Raw genomic sequence first — 14,656 nt, forward strand, 5'->3', positions numbered from 1 at the left:
TGAAAAAAAAAACCAATTTAAAAAAATGGTCAGTTTTGATGACACAATAGTAGGCCGAGATAACACTATTACGTTCCTAACCAATGTCTGCTGTCTCATAGATTTAATATTAGGGGGACAGAAGGGAAATCAGGCAACTTGAGAAAAAAAAAAAAAAGAGACAAGAATGAAGAGTCTACAAAAATTTCTGTGATATAAAAAAAATTCCTTTCTTTCATCTCCCTTTATTTTCTGCTTACAGGAGTTTCATTTTGGAGAAAACATCTAAATTTTCAGATGTAAAATTTACACTTAATCTTTTATTTTTACCACTACTTTTATCTTTTTTGCTAGTAATTACTAAAGGTGAAGCCAACTGCGTACTGTTTTATATTGGATGGTTCCCTTTGCATAAAACAAAAACCTTTTTCCATTACAGCATTTCTTGATTCTACAGTGTCATATCATGATACATAAACCAGAGACTCCAGTAGGCTGAAACTGAAATGGAAACCAGGCCGCACAAAAAGACTCTGCTCTTATTCAACGTTATTGCAAAATGAAACTGAGAAATGCATCATGAAATACTCTGCTTTTACATCTAAAAATTGTTGCTTATTACTTTTTCAAGTCTGCTTCCCAGTAGGGAGCGTCGCTCCCAAGTGTTCACCATTCATTGTAAGAAAAACAATGATCATGGGAAAAAAAATATCATGAATGCCTAAGAAAAAACCTTCTTGTAACAGGTTATGGTAAGAGGAAAAAGGGATCAATGCAGCAACTACCACAGTTTTTCTTTCTGAGTTTTAATTGTGTCCAGACATCTTTGAATGAAAAAGGCACTGTTTTCACAAAGCCACTATCATACACAAGCAAACAACTATCCCTGCACAGTTGGCATCACTGTGGAAAAGAACCCAAAATCGACAATAAAAACTAACAAGCAAAACACCTGAGTTGCTTTACTGAAGTTACCATTTTATTTGGCACCTTGAAGCAACTGGCATAAGCTATTGCTTCTGTGGAAGTTTACATACTTCATAGTTTGCTAGATTACAATTAAACACCCACAAGACTACTGAGCCTCTGCTGTAAACTTTCAAAGTAAGATCTGTTCTTTTGAAGCTATTCCTGTTGAGCATTTGCTTTCATGACACTAGCTAATTACCGTCCTCTCCTTTGTTTTCTCTTTCCTTTGACCACCAACACACATACATAAGAAGTCTGAACCTCACGTTCTTGCTTAGTGGGTTTCAGAGTTTCAGAAGGTTATTGGGCGAGACTCTCTACAAGAGTGTGAGCTCTGGCGCCAGACCACCAAAAGGTGCCGTGCATATCTCAACTTCAATTTTCAAAGCAGGGTGTGCTGTGAAATTCTCAGGCATTTATTTCCCAGTCTAGTCTAGAAACACCTGATAATATTTTTCACAGCATCTTTTATGATATTTGCTCCTTGTTCTAGCTCTGACATAGAAAAAAATCAGACTTGTATGATCCATCCCCCCAAAGGATGGCCCAAAGTGGCTCAATGGCCGCACTCAGAGAGTAGTGGTCAACGGCTCAATGTCCAAGTGGAGACCGGTCACGAGTGGCGTCCCTCAGGGGTCTGTGTTGGGCCCGACCCTCTTCAACATCTTTGTCCGTGACGTGGACAGTGGCATGGAGTGCACCCTCAGCAAGTTCGCCGATGACACCAAGCTGTGTGGTGCCGTTGACACGCTGGAAGGGAGGGATGCCATCCAGAGGGACCTTGACAGGCTGGAGAGGTGGGCCCGTACCAACCTCATGAAGTTTAACCAGGCCAAATGCAAGGTCCTACATCTGGGTCGTGGCAATCCCAGGCATAAATACAGACTGGGTGGTGAATGGATCGAGAGCAGCCCTGAGGAGAAGGACTTGGGAGTACTGGTGGATGAGAAGCTCAATATGAGCCGGCAATGTGCTCTTGCGGCCCAGAAGGCCAACCGCGTCCTGGGCTGCATCAAGAGGAGTGTGGCCAGCAGGTCGAGGGAGGTGATTCTCCCCCTCTACTCTGCCCTTGTGAGACCTCACTTGGAGTACTGTGTCCAGTTCTGGAGCCCCCAACATAAGAAGGACATGGACCAGTTGGAGAGGGTCCAGAGGAGGGCCACGAAGATGATAAGAGGGCTGGAGCACCTTTCCTATGAGGACAGGCTGAAAGAGTTGGGGCTGTTCAGCCTGGAGAAGAGGAGGCTCCGGGGTGACCTTATAGCGGTCTTCCAGTACCTCAAGGGGGCCTACAGGAAAGATGGGGAGAGGCTGTTCAGGAGGGCCAGTTATGATAGGACAAGGGGTAATGGTTTTAAAATAGAGGGAGGTAGGTTCAGGTTGGATATTAGGAAAAAATTTTTTTACTATGAGAGTGGTAGAACACTGGAACAGGTTGCCCAGAGAGGTGGTGGATGCTCCATCCCTGGAGACGTTCAAGGCCAGGTTGGACAAGGCCCTGAGCAACCTGATCTAGTTGGAGATATCCCTGTTCCTTGCAGGGGGGTTGGACTAGATGACCTTTGAAGGTCCCTTCCAGCCCTAACCATTCTATGATTCTATGATTCTAAAGTGCACATGCACACGTACTCTCACTATCAGGAAAGAGCTATTTGTGTATATTTTTGCTTTCAGTCATGTCGCCCTCTTGAGGACAACTTACAAATAAGTAAGTTGAGAGACAACTTGCAAACAAGACTAACTGACTTCAACAGGAACTTTCAGCTCAACTGTAAGCATGCATTTTCAGAGAATAAACATCAGGACTTTATGTTAAAATGCCAGTTATCTACGAGCTTTGGCCTTGAAGGCACCCTAACCAACTAAAATGTGAAGCCATGAGTCACAGCCGGTCGCTGCTCCAAAGGTCAGGCATATACAAGCACAGCGTTCCCTTTAGGGCTTGACACATAACAACCAACAAAGGCCACAAGGGCTGTGAGATACGGGCTGTGAAAAACTAATCTTTCCTTTTTTTCTATACAATCTAGCCTTGGGATGATCAAAGGTTCAAACACAACTGTGAGATAATGGAGAGTGATGACTAATAAGGTGTCACAGGTACCTTGTTAAATAGCGTACAGAAAAGGCAATGGCTCTTGGTTTTGTTCCCAAGGCTTTTTGTACCTTTGGATAACCACTGCAGCACTCAGGCCATGTCTTAGTACTGCACAGAAGGCACTTACAAGAGAACCAACAGCAACGATATCATGACAAGAATTTGCAACGGCAAAACGAACTCGGTTAGCTACAGGCAGATCAGGAAAGACACGCTTCCTTCATGGAAGCTACAGACATTACACGACTAAAGAGTAAACCAAATGTTTTGGAGACGTACTTCCTGTCAAATTCTTTGTAGGCTGTTTGTAACCATTTCAGAGATGGTTTATTCAGACTCTTCAGGCCATAGTGAAAGTAGACAACCGTATAATCATTCTCTACATACTGGTCCAGAGTATACTTTAAGTACCTGAGGAGAAAGATAACATTTTAGTTTTAAGACAGTTTACTGTATGAGATTTTTAAAGCAGTAACTGAGAAACAAAATGTGCTATTTTTGCACAGAATGCTAGTGACTGCAAATTCATGTTTGCTTCCATGTATTTATCGAACATCTTCCTCTAGTGGCAGTGTTGCCAATAATTCCACATGACTGCAAAGCCTGAAATTTGAAAGAACGTATTTAGTTACAAAAACTACGGTGCTCATTAATCACTAAAAGATGAAGACATGGGACTATGTTTTCCAAGAAAACTTAAAAAAGATGCAATTTAACTAACAGCGACTTCTATTTTGCTTTCTTCTAGTCTTTGTAAATTCCTTCCTTTTATCCAGGCACACATTTTGACTTTCCAAAGAAATAAAGAACAAATCTTGGGCTTTCCTCTCAATTTAAAACTTTTAAAATTCTTGAAAAATCCATTAGCCCTAATTACTGTCAATTACAACTTGTTACTGTAAACTGTTTTCTTAAATATATTTGCCTTTCCCTTGTTTGTATATGAGGACTGCATTCATAGATCATTTCCCTTAAAACCAATTTAAAGAACTACACTGCTTACCTCATCTTGGAATAATACTGTATGTTTTATAAGCAGATTTCTGTGTGTTCATTCTTTTATGGCATGGTTTAAGATGCTTTTCTCTTCCCTTTCTCCTACAATTGAGAACACTGTATGCCCTATTACACAGCTCAATGATTCAAATAAAGCAATGATGGAGGAGCACAATTCAGCCTCATCTCTTGCTGTGTCAGATTTCAACTTTCTCATGTCATTCTCAATGTTATCTTATTATTCTGCGACAGAGCCCCAGCTATTGCTCTTAAAGGTATGTAAGCAATTTTCATTCAGTAAAATAGGCAGTTCTATGTTCCATATTTATTGGGCTGTGGCTATCTGAAAGTATCAAGGACATTCTGACTACCCACCTTTGCATGGAAAAGCCCATGATTTCACTCTTACACTGTACTCCCACAGTCTCATTTTTCTGCTTATTCCCTCAGCATACTGTAAAACTTAGGCTGCAAATAGCCTGGGACAAGGACTGCCATTATAAGTAATACAATGCTGTTTTGATCCCCGACTAAAGTATTAATGGTATTTTAATGGAAGAAGTAGTAGTAATAGTCATTCAATTTTTTAAAAAGTGTTTGAAATGAAAATATATCTAAGCAGATATTCTTACATACAAAGTTCCTCAGGTTTCATTTTACAGCATGTAAATTCCTTGGCACACTGCATAAAGGAAAGCCTGTACTTCTAAAAATAATTGAGAGAGTTTTGTGGGCATAAAATAATCAGTATTTTTGTACAGTTGATTACCTGTTCCAAGGCTATAACAGAATTGCAGGGACAGAAAAGTTTTACCAAATCAATTCTTTAAGTGATTTCATCACAAAACACTTACCAATCCAGGCCTATTCTTCAGTATTTGCTCAAAACTCAACATCTAGGTCTAAATACCCACAAGTAGATCACTTGAGAGTTATATTGCTAGCTTCACTTTCAGACACCTGCTTTCAGTTCTCTCAGCACAGACTTTCCAAGTGAATTTGGTGTGGGCTCAGACACAAGAACACATGTAAATGTTTGAGTCCAGAAGAATCTAAGGGCTGGAAATCCTAGTTCCATCAACACATCTCCTTGCAGAACTGAGGAAGGGTTCTTAGATCTGGTAGCAACGCAGTTTGTCGCACTCCTTTCTTTGGCATTTCCCTTTAATCACTGCAGGTAGCTCCTCTAGGTGAGGAGCTGACTAGTGTGGCTCTTCCTCCTAGGCGCTAACACTCCCTCTATGCTACGTAAGAAGCTCTGGCTTAAGGCTGTGGGAATACCTTAGCTTTGAAGAGCATACAACTGGAGCAACATGGTCTCAAACACACTTCTTAAAATAACCTGCTTTCTAATCTCTCTCTTTCTGACAAGTTGAGATAAGAGCACCTCAGTCCTTTCCAAAAGTGGTGGGTACTGATGGTTGAAAAGGTGCTCAAATATTTTAGCAATGGAGACTGTACAAGAACTACAAATAGGTTTAAAACGCTTAATAGGGACAGGACTCTCATGGCAGAACAGATTTCCTTGTAGTGACAAACTACAAGGCAGAAACATGTCCTGGTACCTTGCTGCAGCAAGTTTATAAGGAAGAATGTCATTTTACGTATTCACAAGCTCTTTTAACACAAAAAGCCCGAACATTACAAAGTGAGATACATATGAAAACATTAAGTATAATATACTGTACGTAATACAGATATTTTTATAAAAGAGGGAAACCACTAAGATGTAAATAACTAAGTAACACTCTTGTTGACTGATTTAGGAGAAAGTATAGCAAATTAAGGCAAACACTGCTACTCATGAGAACATATGTATGGAGCACTAAACCACTAAAATTTCTCGTTCATTGGTCCTCATCATAAATTCATTTTTTTAAAATATGATCGGAATTCGTTAATAAAAATCAAGATAAGTTATTTTCATTACACAGTGAATTGCTTCCTCTAGTCAAGATTCTAGGTGAAGTAACTCTGGCAGTTTCATCCACATCTCATTCACTTAATGTTAACACTAGTAGGTTTTAGATCCTTTTTTCATTTCATTCCTTGCCTCCTGCTTCTGCTCCATGAAAGCTCATTCACCTGGAAACACACTAATAAATGTTCACATACAAAATGTAAAGTAATCCATTCAGGAGATTGAGAAAAACTTACTCCAGCAATCTGGTGTGATTGAGCTGATGGGAGGGGGGCATACGGCAGCAACTGAAGGTAATCACCTTCCTTCCAGAATTGTCATCACCTAGTGAACAAAACAGTCAGTAAAGACAATGCTCATTTACTTACACAATGGGACCACAGTGATCTGAAGAAATGGCTTGTATCTTCTGATATTTGGGACTACCTCTATCTCCCATCATTACTCAAAACATACTGTGAAACTTCTCTGTGAAATCACACGCTGACTACAGAAGGCAATCTGGCCACCACTGCAGTGAAATGAAGCAGCTGCTGGGCAAACGAGGAAGCTAAGCCGAGAAAGTCATATGCAAAGGTGGTTGGTGGTGCTCAGCTCCTGACAGGGAACACTGAAGTTCTCCTGCAACATTCAGTTGAGGAAGAAAACAGGCCTGCTTTCCTTAGTAGTCTTGGAAGTGACCCATTTTCAAACTCTTCATACGTTATTTCTGGAATTTATCAGAGTACTGCTCTGCAGTAGAAGCACTTTGGGAATCTGCTTTGCCACACATCTAAGAGTTTTTTAACCAGCTTAAGCTTTCTTAGCTAGTCTTTTCCAGAAGCACTGCTACATTCAGATCACATTTAAAATATGATAAGCAAGGCATACAAGTATGCCTTTCATAACCTGAAGGTCCCTAAATGTCCATCCCCTAGTTCCTCTGACAAAGCATGTATTGCTGCACCCAAGTTCATTTACACTCTGACTCATGACAGCTTCACTCACGCTCTCTGTATAGACATGGGTGGTGTTCATGCCATGTACATCCCACACCCAAGTTCCACTGTCTGGAAAGCCAGGTGCAGAGGTTAAGTCATGCTCATAACTGAAGGTAACTTGGTAGTCACAAGACTGTGAGGTGTTAAGATTTTAACATATATCTACATGAAAGATACCATTCTTTTTAAAGCAATACAGAAACATCCCAGAAAATGTTTAGCCTGAATTTGTATTGCAGACATTATTGGTCTAATTTCAATGTTCAAACTAAACAATATTTAATGCTTGCCTCGGTTGCCACTAAAACATCAAAGTTTGGCTTCGATACCAGTAGGAGAACAATAAAGTTAAGAACTGGCTTTTTTAAGATTCCTTATAATTCTGTTTTTCCCTTTTCACCTTTAATTAAGTAAGCAGCTGTAACGAATAAATAAATTCAAAAAGTAAAGGGGGAGAAGTTAAATCTGTAGTGGAGTCACTTAACGAAAAAATAAAAACATATGAGCATTTCTATGAAAACAGGGTAGAACAGCTTCAAGATCACTTCTTAGGCTGTTCGAATTTGTATTACTGAAGTTGATTCAAATTACTTGATCTGAACAAACAGAACACTTCCCGGCATTACAAACACACATTTTCCATGAAAACCCACCAATGCCAGTAATATGCTTTCCTTCATTCAGCTCAGGAAGAGGCGACTGTCCTCACCTGACAGACTGCACACTAAGAAAAAAAAATCCTCTATTTGTTTTGTCCAGTTCCTACCTAGTTGTGCTCAACTGTCGTGATGGGACAACGTCTATTTAAACCCATCTAATTTTAGGTGGAGGTGTAGAAAAGGGAGGGAAGAGGTGAGATTAACGCTTCATGACTTTTCTTGTAAGAACATGGACTGGGAGTCATCTTCTGCATTATCAGTTCCAAGCCTGTGTTATCACCAAGAACTGCACCACATAATCCTTCCACTGATTTTTTGAGCTCTATCTCAAAACCAGTTAGGTTTTTCTGTTTCTTGCTTCTCCTGCGCACTGCTTTGGCAACTAACACACCACCTTCTCATCTCCAGTCTAAAAGTCACAGCAAACGTACAAATTTGTTCATGTGACGATGACATCACTGAGCTGAAGCAGTGCTTCTCCTTCAGTACTATTTACAATTCCAAAGGACTCTCCAGACAATGATCATCTCCCCTTCCAGCATGTTTTACTGCTTGTAAACAAGTTAGATCTTCTATCTCTTCCCTGACCTAGCTATTCTCTACCCTGCTGCTATCTGAATGCATCTTTCCTAAACACAGGTGGCAAAAGTTAGACAATAAATTGCAGATGAACATACAGGACTTAAAAAGATTTCCTGATAATGTCAACATCATTGTCTTTACTGAAAAACAAGATGAAGTATTAATTTAGTCTGACAGCTATAGCTGGATTATCTCTGATGGCCACCCCTCTCATTTCACAGAAGATCACTTCTCTCTTATACAACCAAAGAACCTTTTGCTATTTACTTTAACATCCTTTAAACATCTAAATCAGCTTGAATTTTGGTAATTATCACTTTAGTCTTATAGTTTTGACTTCCAGAACATAGCTTTCTCTGCTAGTTGGTTCTTTCTTCCTGCTCTTTTGGCTCACTGCTTATTTTTATGCTTTTTTTCTCAAAGGTGTTTTTTAATCCCACAAGGCCTGGTGTCCCTTCCCACATTAAAAATAAACTCTGACTCCAGGGTTAAATAAGGTGCTTGAGCACCACTAGAGGAAGAATATGCACAACAACACAATTATATGCACCAGGGTATGTCTGCATATTGTTCTTAAACAGACTATAATTTATTTTGTGAAGTTATTTTTAAGTGTTTTATTTGATATCCTCAGAGTACTTACAAAGGCATTATGATGTGACATGCATTAATATGAATTATGTACTAAAATTAAATTAAAACATTAATAAAAATTGTTCTCTACATCATGACTTTTTTGTGAAAAAATTGCTGTGTTACAATGCACTGTAGAATACTTTATTTGTAAGAGACAATCATTTTTATGAGCAAAATAAATGTAAGAAAGATTTCCAGTTAAATTACTAATTTAATTTACTAATGAGTCACTAATTGTTACTGTTGGTCACATCCAACTGCTTGAGTTAAAAGCCAGAAAAAAAAAACCAGCTTTATAAAAGACTGCAAAGAGATACACTTAGAAAATAAACAAACATAATTGCTCAGTTTCAATAATGGGAAAAACTGAGGCAGAGAAACTGTCTTAAAACTACCAGCAGAGCAGACCACCTTGTTCTCCCACCCTGCAATGCCACACAGGCAACAAGAACAACCCAGAAAAGGCGACCGAGAACCTCAACTCCACAAAAAACTACATAAAGCAGTGCCAGCTTCCCGTTAGTGATGACAACTAATGAAAGGAAACAGGCTGTTCTTTCCTGATAGGCATCAATAATGTTTTGAACAACATCAAATTTTAAAATGACACGACGTGCTGATCAAAACAGAAGCAGACTTCCCTTGCCCTCCACAGAAGGTCTGTGACTGAGCACCCTGGGAAATGCCCATCGTATTTGCTAGAGCCATTTGCTTCCCAGTCTGACATAGTTTGAATGCCATGACCTTGAGGATAGAATTTTTAACCAAACACGTGAAAGTGCAGTTTGAAGGGTAAAGTGAAGAGTGGCAGTTATCTGCACATTCAAAGGACAGTCTTTAAATCAGCACAGAGCATATTTTTATCCAACAAAACCCGTATTTCCCTACTACTTGGACTTAAGACAGAAATGGAAGATGCCTCATTTTCTACAGGGGACAAAGCAAAAAAACAAGTGCAATTCAGCATTGCTCCTTGATGTTTTGCTTTCAGGTCAAAAACGTAGTTTTGTATTCACTTCATTCCATAGTCTAATGCCACCAAACACTTCCAGATGAAAGCCGATAACTTCTTCTACCCTCTCTGGAAAACGTGCTCCTCCCCTTATCTTTCTGCACTGGTTTTGAGCTCCAAATATTCAGGAGGCATTCCCAAAGCCTGAGTGTCTTAACTGCTTGGGCACTCACACTCTTATGGCCACCTACCTACACCTTTATAAAAATCCCTGGCTCAGATTCTGATCTCATGCAGAGAAAAGGACTTCTCTTGCCCATGGGTAGGAGGCTCCTGCCTTTGGATCAGGCACTTGCTATTATGCAGACACATTCCCAGGCAGCCTCAGGACTATCAGCTGTGCTGGGCGCTGAGCCACTCTTGGGAGCACAGGATGGTGACGCCAGCCTCCTCCTCCGCGCTCCGTGAGTAAAGAGGCGTGTGTAGAGTGCACTGTCCAGAGTGAGATTTGTGCATATTACAAGACGAGCTATTTGCTATCTGGATTTCACTGAAGCACACACCGCTTTTGATATCAAACTTTGCAGTAGGAAAAGAAAAACAAAGTTACAGTAAGATGGCAGGAAAGGTAAGTGGGAAAGGGGATTGTTCTACTTTTTAATTAAGATGGATGGATTTTTTAATGGGATGGCACAGGACTTCCTAACTGCTTCCTGCAAATGACACAGTTCATTCCAATTTGCATATGAGATCTTTTCAGTGCTCTAATTTTAGCATGACTTTTTAAGACGTTTTGTTCTGATGATACTAAACATCACTATTTTATAAGTGAAAAGTGAAGTATCATTTTGCTTCACTGAAGCTTGTCATTATCACGTTACAGCAAAGCAAGATCCTCAAGTCAACAGAAGTTTTGCCATTGGTTTCAACGGGAGTAGAAGCAGGGTCAAAATTCAAGGGACTTGCCACACCAGTGAAAACACTTGCTCACATATTTGTTTCTTTAATAGAATTTAAGCTAGAGAAAATGACCCTAAACCTCAATCACACCATCTTAAATGGTGAGACAAACTGTGATTTCAAGCCTCCTTCTACTCTCCACAACTCAGGGAAATACGGTGTCGCAAAAAAGCCATTATGAAACATCTGCATTTTGCCTAGGCTGACTAATGGACAGAAAACACACCCACAGCTCACCCACTATGGGTCTCTGCCCATCCATAATGGCAAACTTCTTAGCCAGTTAAGAAATGCACAGCCAAGACAACACAGCTGAGTCTCAACATTACCAGGAGAAGCATATACCTTTAGCTGTAGAGATCTGAGTCCTCTTTCTCCTGGCATCGATCACCTCAGCTGATCATATGAAAATATATTACAACACATATTAGCCAGCTTAAAGATGAAGTATTAAAATATCCATTGTAATGTTTATCCTTTGGGACAGAGACCAGATTCACCAAGGAAACACGGAGAATGACACCAACTCTAAATTCCAAGAGCCAATTAGTTTTGATTTCACGAAGTTCATTCGTTTCTCTGGATTCCACTTGTGTCCACCTGTTTATTCAGAAGACAACTTTCTGCGAGTTGATTGCATCTGTACTGCACCTGGCTAATTTTGGTAAGTGCTAAAATTGCTATTAAAATCAAGTACACGCTCAGATGTATTTCAAAAATAGAAATGACTATGAATGAATGTTCAGGAGATTTCCTATATTAGGAATCTAGTTCACTACCCCCAGAAAGCAAAGATTCCCCATCAAAGATTCCTCCATGAGCAATTTTTCTTTAAAATTTGTCTAAGAAAAATACTTTACTGTAACACGTTTTTTTTCAGATCGGCTAAAAGCAAAGGGACAGCTTGCTTTTTGATGTAATTAATTATTTATATTTAATCTGTGCTTCTCTTAAGGTATGTAAAAGAAGTTGAAATAAGGATGAGGTAAAGCCATTCCTAATGCTAACCTCTCTAATGTCAGTTCAGTTCTATCTGGCTGACTCTCTGGACTAGAACAACGGTCTAGTCTTAAAACGGGCACTGAAAAATCAAAACTGCTTGCAGTGATGCAAAACTAAGTATTTTGATAATTCACAGAAAGCATGAAAGAAAATTTAACGAAAGGCAAAGAAACAGCAGAATAGTCAAACAGAAAGGGAATGTAATTTACATTTACTTGATAAAGGGGAAATAGTGCTAGGCCTTTCTTTTTAATAAGGTATATTCAGATGTAGAATGACTTATGGTATATCGTGAGGATATCCAAATCTAAAATTGAGTTTGCATTCACATTTGAATTTGGCACTTTGAGCCATCATTTATTTTAGCAAGCCTGTTGCTCTACTAAAGGATATTTAAAGCAGACCCGTTATATTTCCTCAGATTCAACAAGAAACACATCCATATATTTTGATATAATTAACTCAATTTTGTCTTTAAAAAAGATACTATGACTTACAGTATGATGCTCAAAGCTAGGAATGTAGTAAATATGGATTTACTTCCTTTCACATTCTGAGAAGAAAATAGCTGGAGAAAGAAACAAGAGGAAAACTGGTGCAGAATTTGGAAAATCTAAGTTCAATTCCTGCCTAAAGGATTTGAACCCATGCTTCTGTCACTCTGGCAAGTTCCCTCTTCACTGCAGCTGGAAGCTGTTGATATTAACCTTTATTTTGGACCTCCTCTCATAACAATTCAGAGAAAAACACACTACCAGCCAAATAGTTAGGACGTGCTTTGTAAAGTGCAAAGCCCACATTAAAACCTGCTCTTGTGTTGCAAATAGGTTACGAACCAGAGCCTTCACTTCTCCTGCTTGAAAAGTTACCAAGTCTTAGGTCTCTCCAGTGGATTTGTTGTTTTCCCCAAAAGGGTACTCATGAAATAATGTCAGAAATACTGATTTCAGGAATACTCTTTGGAAATAAAAAAAAATGAACAACAACAACAAAAATCTTTAAACCCAGTTCTTTCCTGTGGCACTGCAATTTACAGACTACAGGTCTGCTCCTGAAGGTATTGCAAGAAGTAGCAAAGCTGTCAAGGAGATGGATTGAAAATTACTGAGACTTGTGTCTTAGGCTTACTAAGTAATTCACTACAGTTTCTCCTTACATGTTACAAAAACTAAATCACAACTTCGCCTTTCACAGTCTGATCTACATAATACTATTCTAATCAGTTTCTAAGGCACTGGTTCAAAATCAGAAAGGGACGTGAAATCAACTGAATCTTGAAGATAAATATGGACAGTCTCTAAAGTCCCAGGGCTGGATACCTGAAATCTTTAAATATAATTAGAAAAGCAACAAAAGGTTAAGAAGGGAAATATAGATTAAAAACAATGATGTATTTTGATTCCATTAAAAAATTTTGCCTAATACGTAAAAGGATGTCACTGGCAGTTAATGAAAACACAAGCATCAGAAACAGAGTCCTACTAAATAGGCACATATTAAAAAAAAATATACTGCAAAAAGTTGTCAGCTATCATATTTTAGAAGCAGAATGTAGAAAATGAGGAAGTTTGACGCTTATACGTCCCTTCCTTTTTGCCACAAACAAAAATAATCTTGAATTTCTTTCAACAACAGATTGAAATTTCTCCTTCAAAATAGGAATAAAGCGAGCCAGCACTGCAGCACTGTTCCATTTACATATGCTTAGTCAGCTGCACATTGGAATTTGTGACATAAATCAGTTTGTAATTAATAAACAATTAATAAAGCTTACATCGTTTTAAAATGTCCTCTACTCTTATTTAATTAATTGTATTTTCACACAGTATGAATATAACTCAAAAAAATCTCCTTTGCTGTAGTCAAATCTATTGTTATGGAAAGCAGGTATAAGTCATTTTAATTTGTAAGAAGCAAGAAGGAATTTTAGATTATTTTTTTTAAATAACTGTTGGAAGCTAGATCACTGTAAGAGATGGATAAATTACTGCAAATATTTTCACCTGAATTCTTTCTTTTTCTTCAATCATTTCAAACAATACATGTCATTGTCTTTCAATCACAGAATTAAAACTGAAGGAACAGCTTTCAGAATTCCTTTAAAACAGCCATTCCAAACACTGAAATTATACTTTGTCTTATTCAAAGAGATTAAAACCATTGCAAACTAGGTACAAATCATTTAAGAATTATTTGTTTCAAAAGGGACTGCCCTTTTCCAAGATGGGAAGGTGATCTGGAGAGCTCATCCTTTCCTCGCTTGAATCTAAACTCAGAAAACACTCAAACCTGACTCAACGCCAATTAACACTGGGGACAGGGAAATCTTTTTTCTTGGAGGTAAAGTTTGTCTTTGGATCATTATTTCACCTTTCCTGTGTTCTGCATTCATATGCACACCTCTGCGTGTCCTCTTACATCTCAGCATCAGAGCTGCTTTAGAGGATGCAGACTGCTGTCTGAAGCACGGCTCCTGGCTTGTGCTTCGCATTTAAAATTGTCCAGTAGACTTGCAAAACCCCATCGTATAATTTTTACTGAAATGGCAGCTAAAGCCACTCTTTTCTGAGTTTAAGCAATGGTTAGGGGACTTCTTTTCCCTACAAAGGACTGCAGTATTAAGGACAAAACCATCAAGAGGTAATCCAACATTTCAGCCAAGATTCATCTTGTGAAGAGCTCCATTAGCTCTGGTTAATTTAAACCAGGAGTATACCTAATGTTTGGACTTTGTTCCAAGCAAACACAGATATATGGAGCAAATTCCAAGATGAAACTATGGAAGCTACACACTCTAAAACACACTGTGGCTTTCACTCCATTATAATGAAGCATGTTCACATTCTCCAACACAGGAATAAGGCATATGCATGAAATGAAGTCAGGCGGGACTGCTCAGGAAGGGGCAGGCTGGTTATCATT

The 14,656-nt window shown here is 38.9% G+C and overlaps 1 protein-coding gene across 1 annotated transcript in view; it reads right to left on the minus strand.

Moving 5' to 3' along the window:
• The window catches only part of ARHGAP8 (Rho GTPase activating protein 8), a 61,338-nt gene that overhangs the window by 39,413 nt on the left and 7,269 nt on the right, over positions 1–14,656 (minus strand). Inside the window, exons 3-4 of the mRNA XM_086610515.1 lie at positions 6,200–6,287; positions 3,326–3,457 (exon numbers count right to left, since the gene is read on the minus strand). Of these exons, the coding sequence (XP_086466641.1) occupies positions 3,326–3,457; positions 6,200–6,287 (220 nt within the window). The remainder of the gene's footprint in view (positions 1–3,325; positions 3,458–6,199; positions 6,288–14,656) is intronic.

The sequence above is a fragment of the Tauraco erythrolophus genome, chromosome 4 (genome assembly GCF_009769465.1).
Source record: "Tauraco erythrolophus isolate bTauEry1 chromosome 4, bTauEry1.pri, whole genome shotgun sequence".
NCBI lineage: Eukaryota > Metazoa > Chordata > Aves > Musophagiformes > Musophagidae > Tauraco > Tauraco erythrolophus.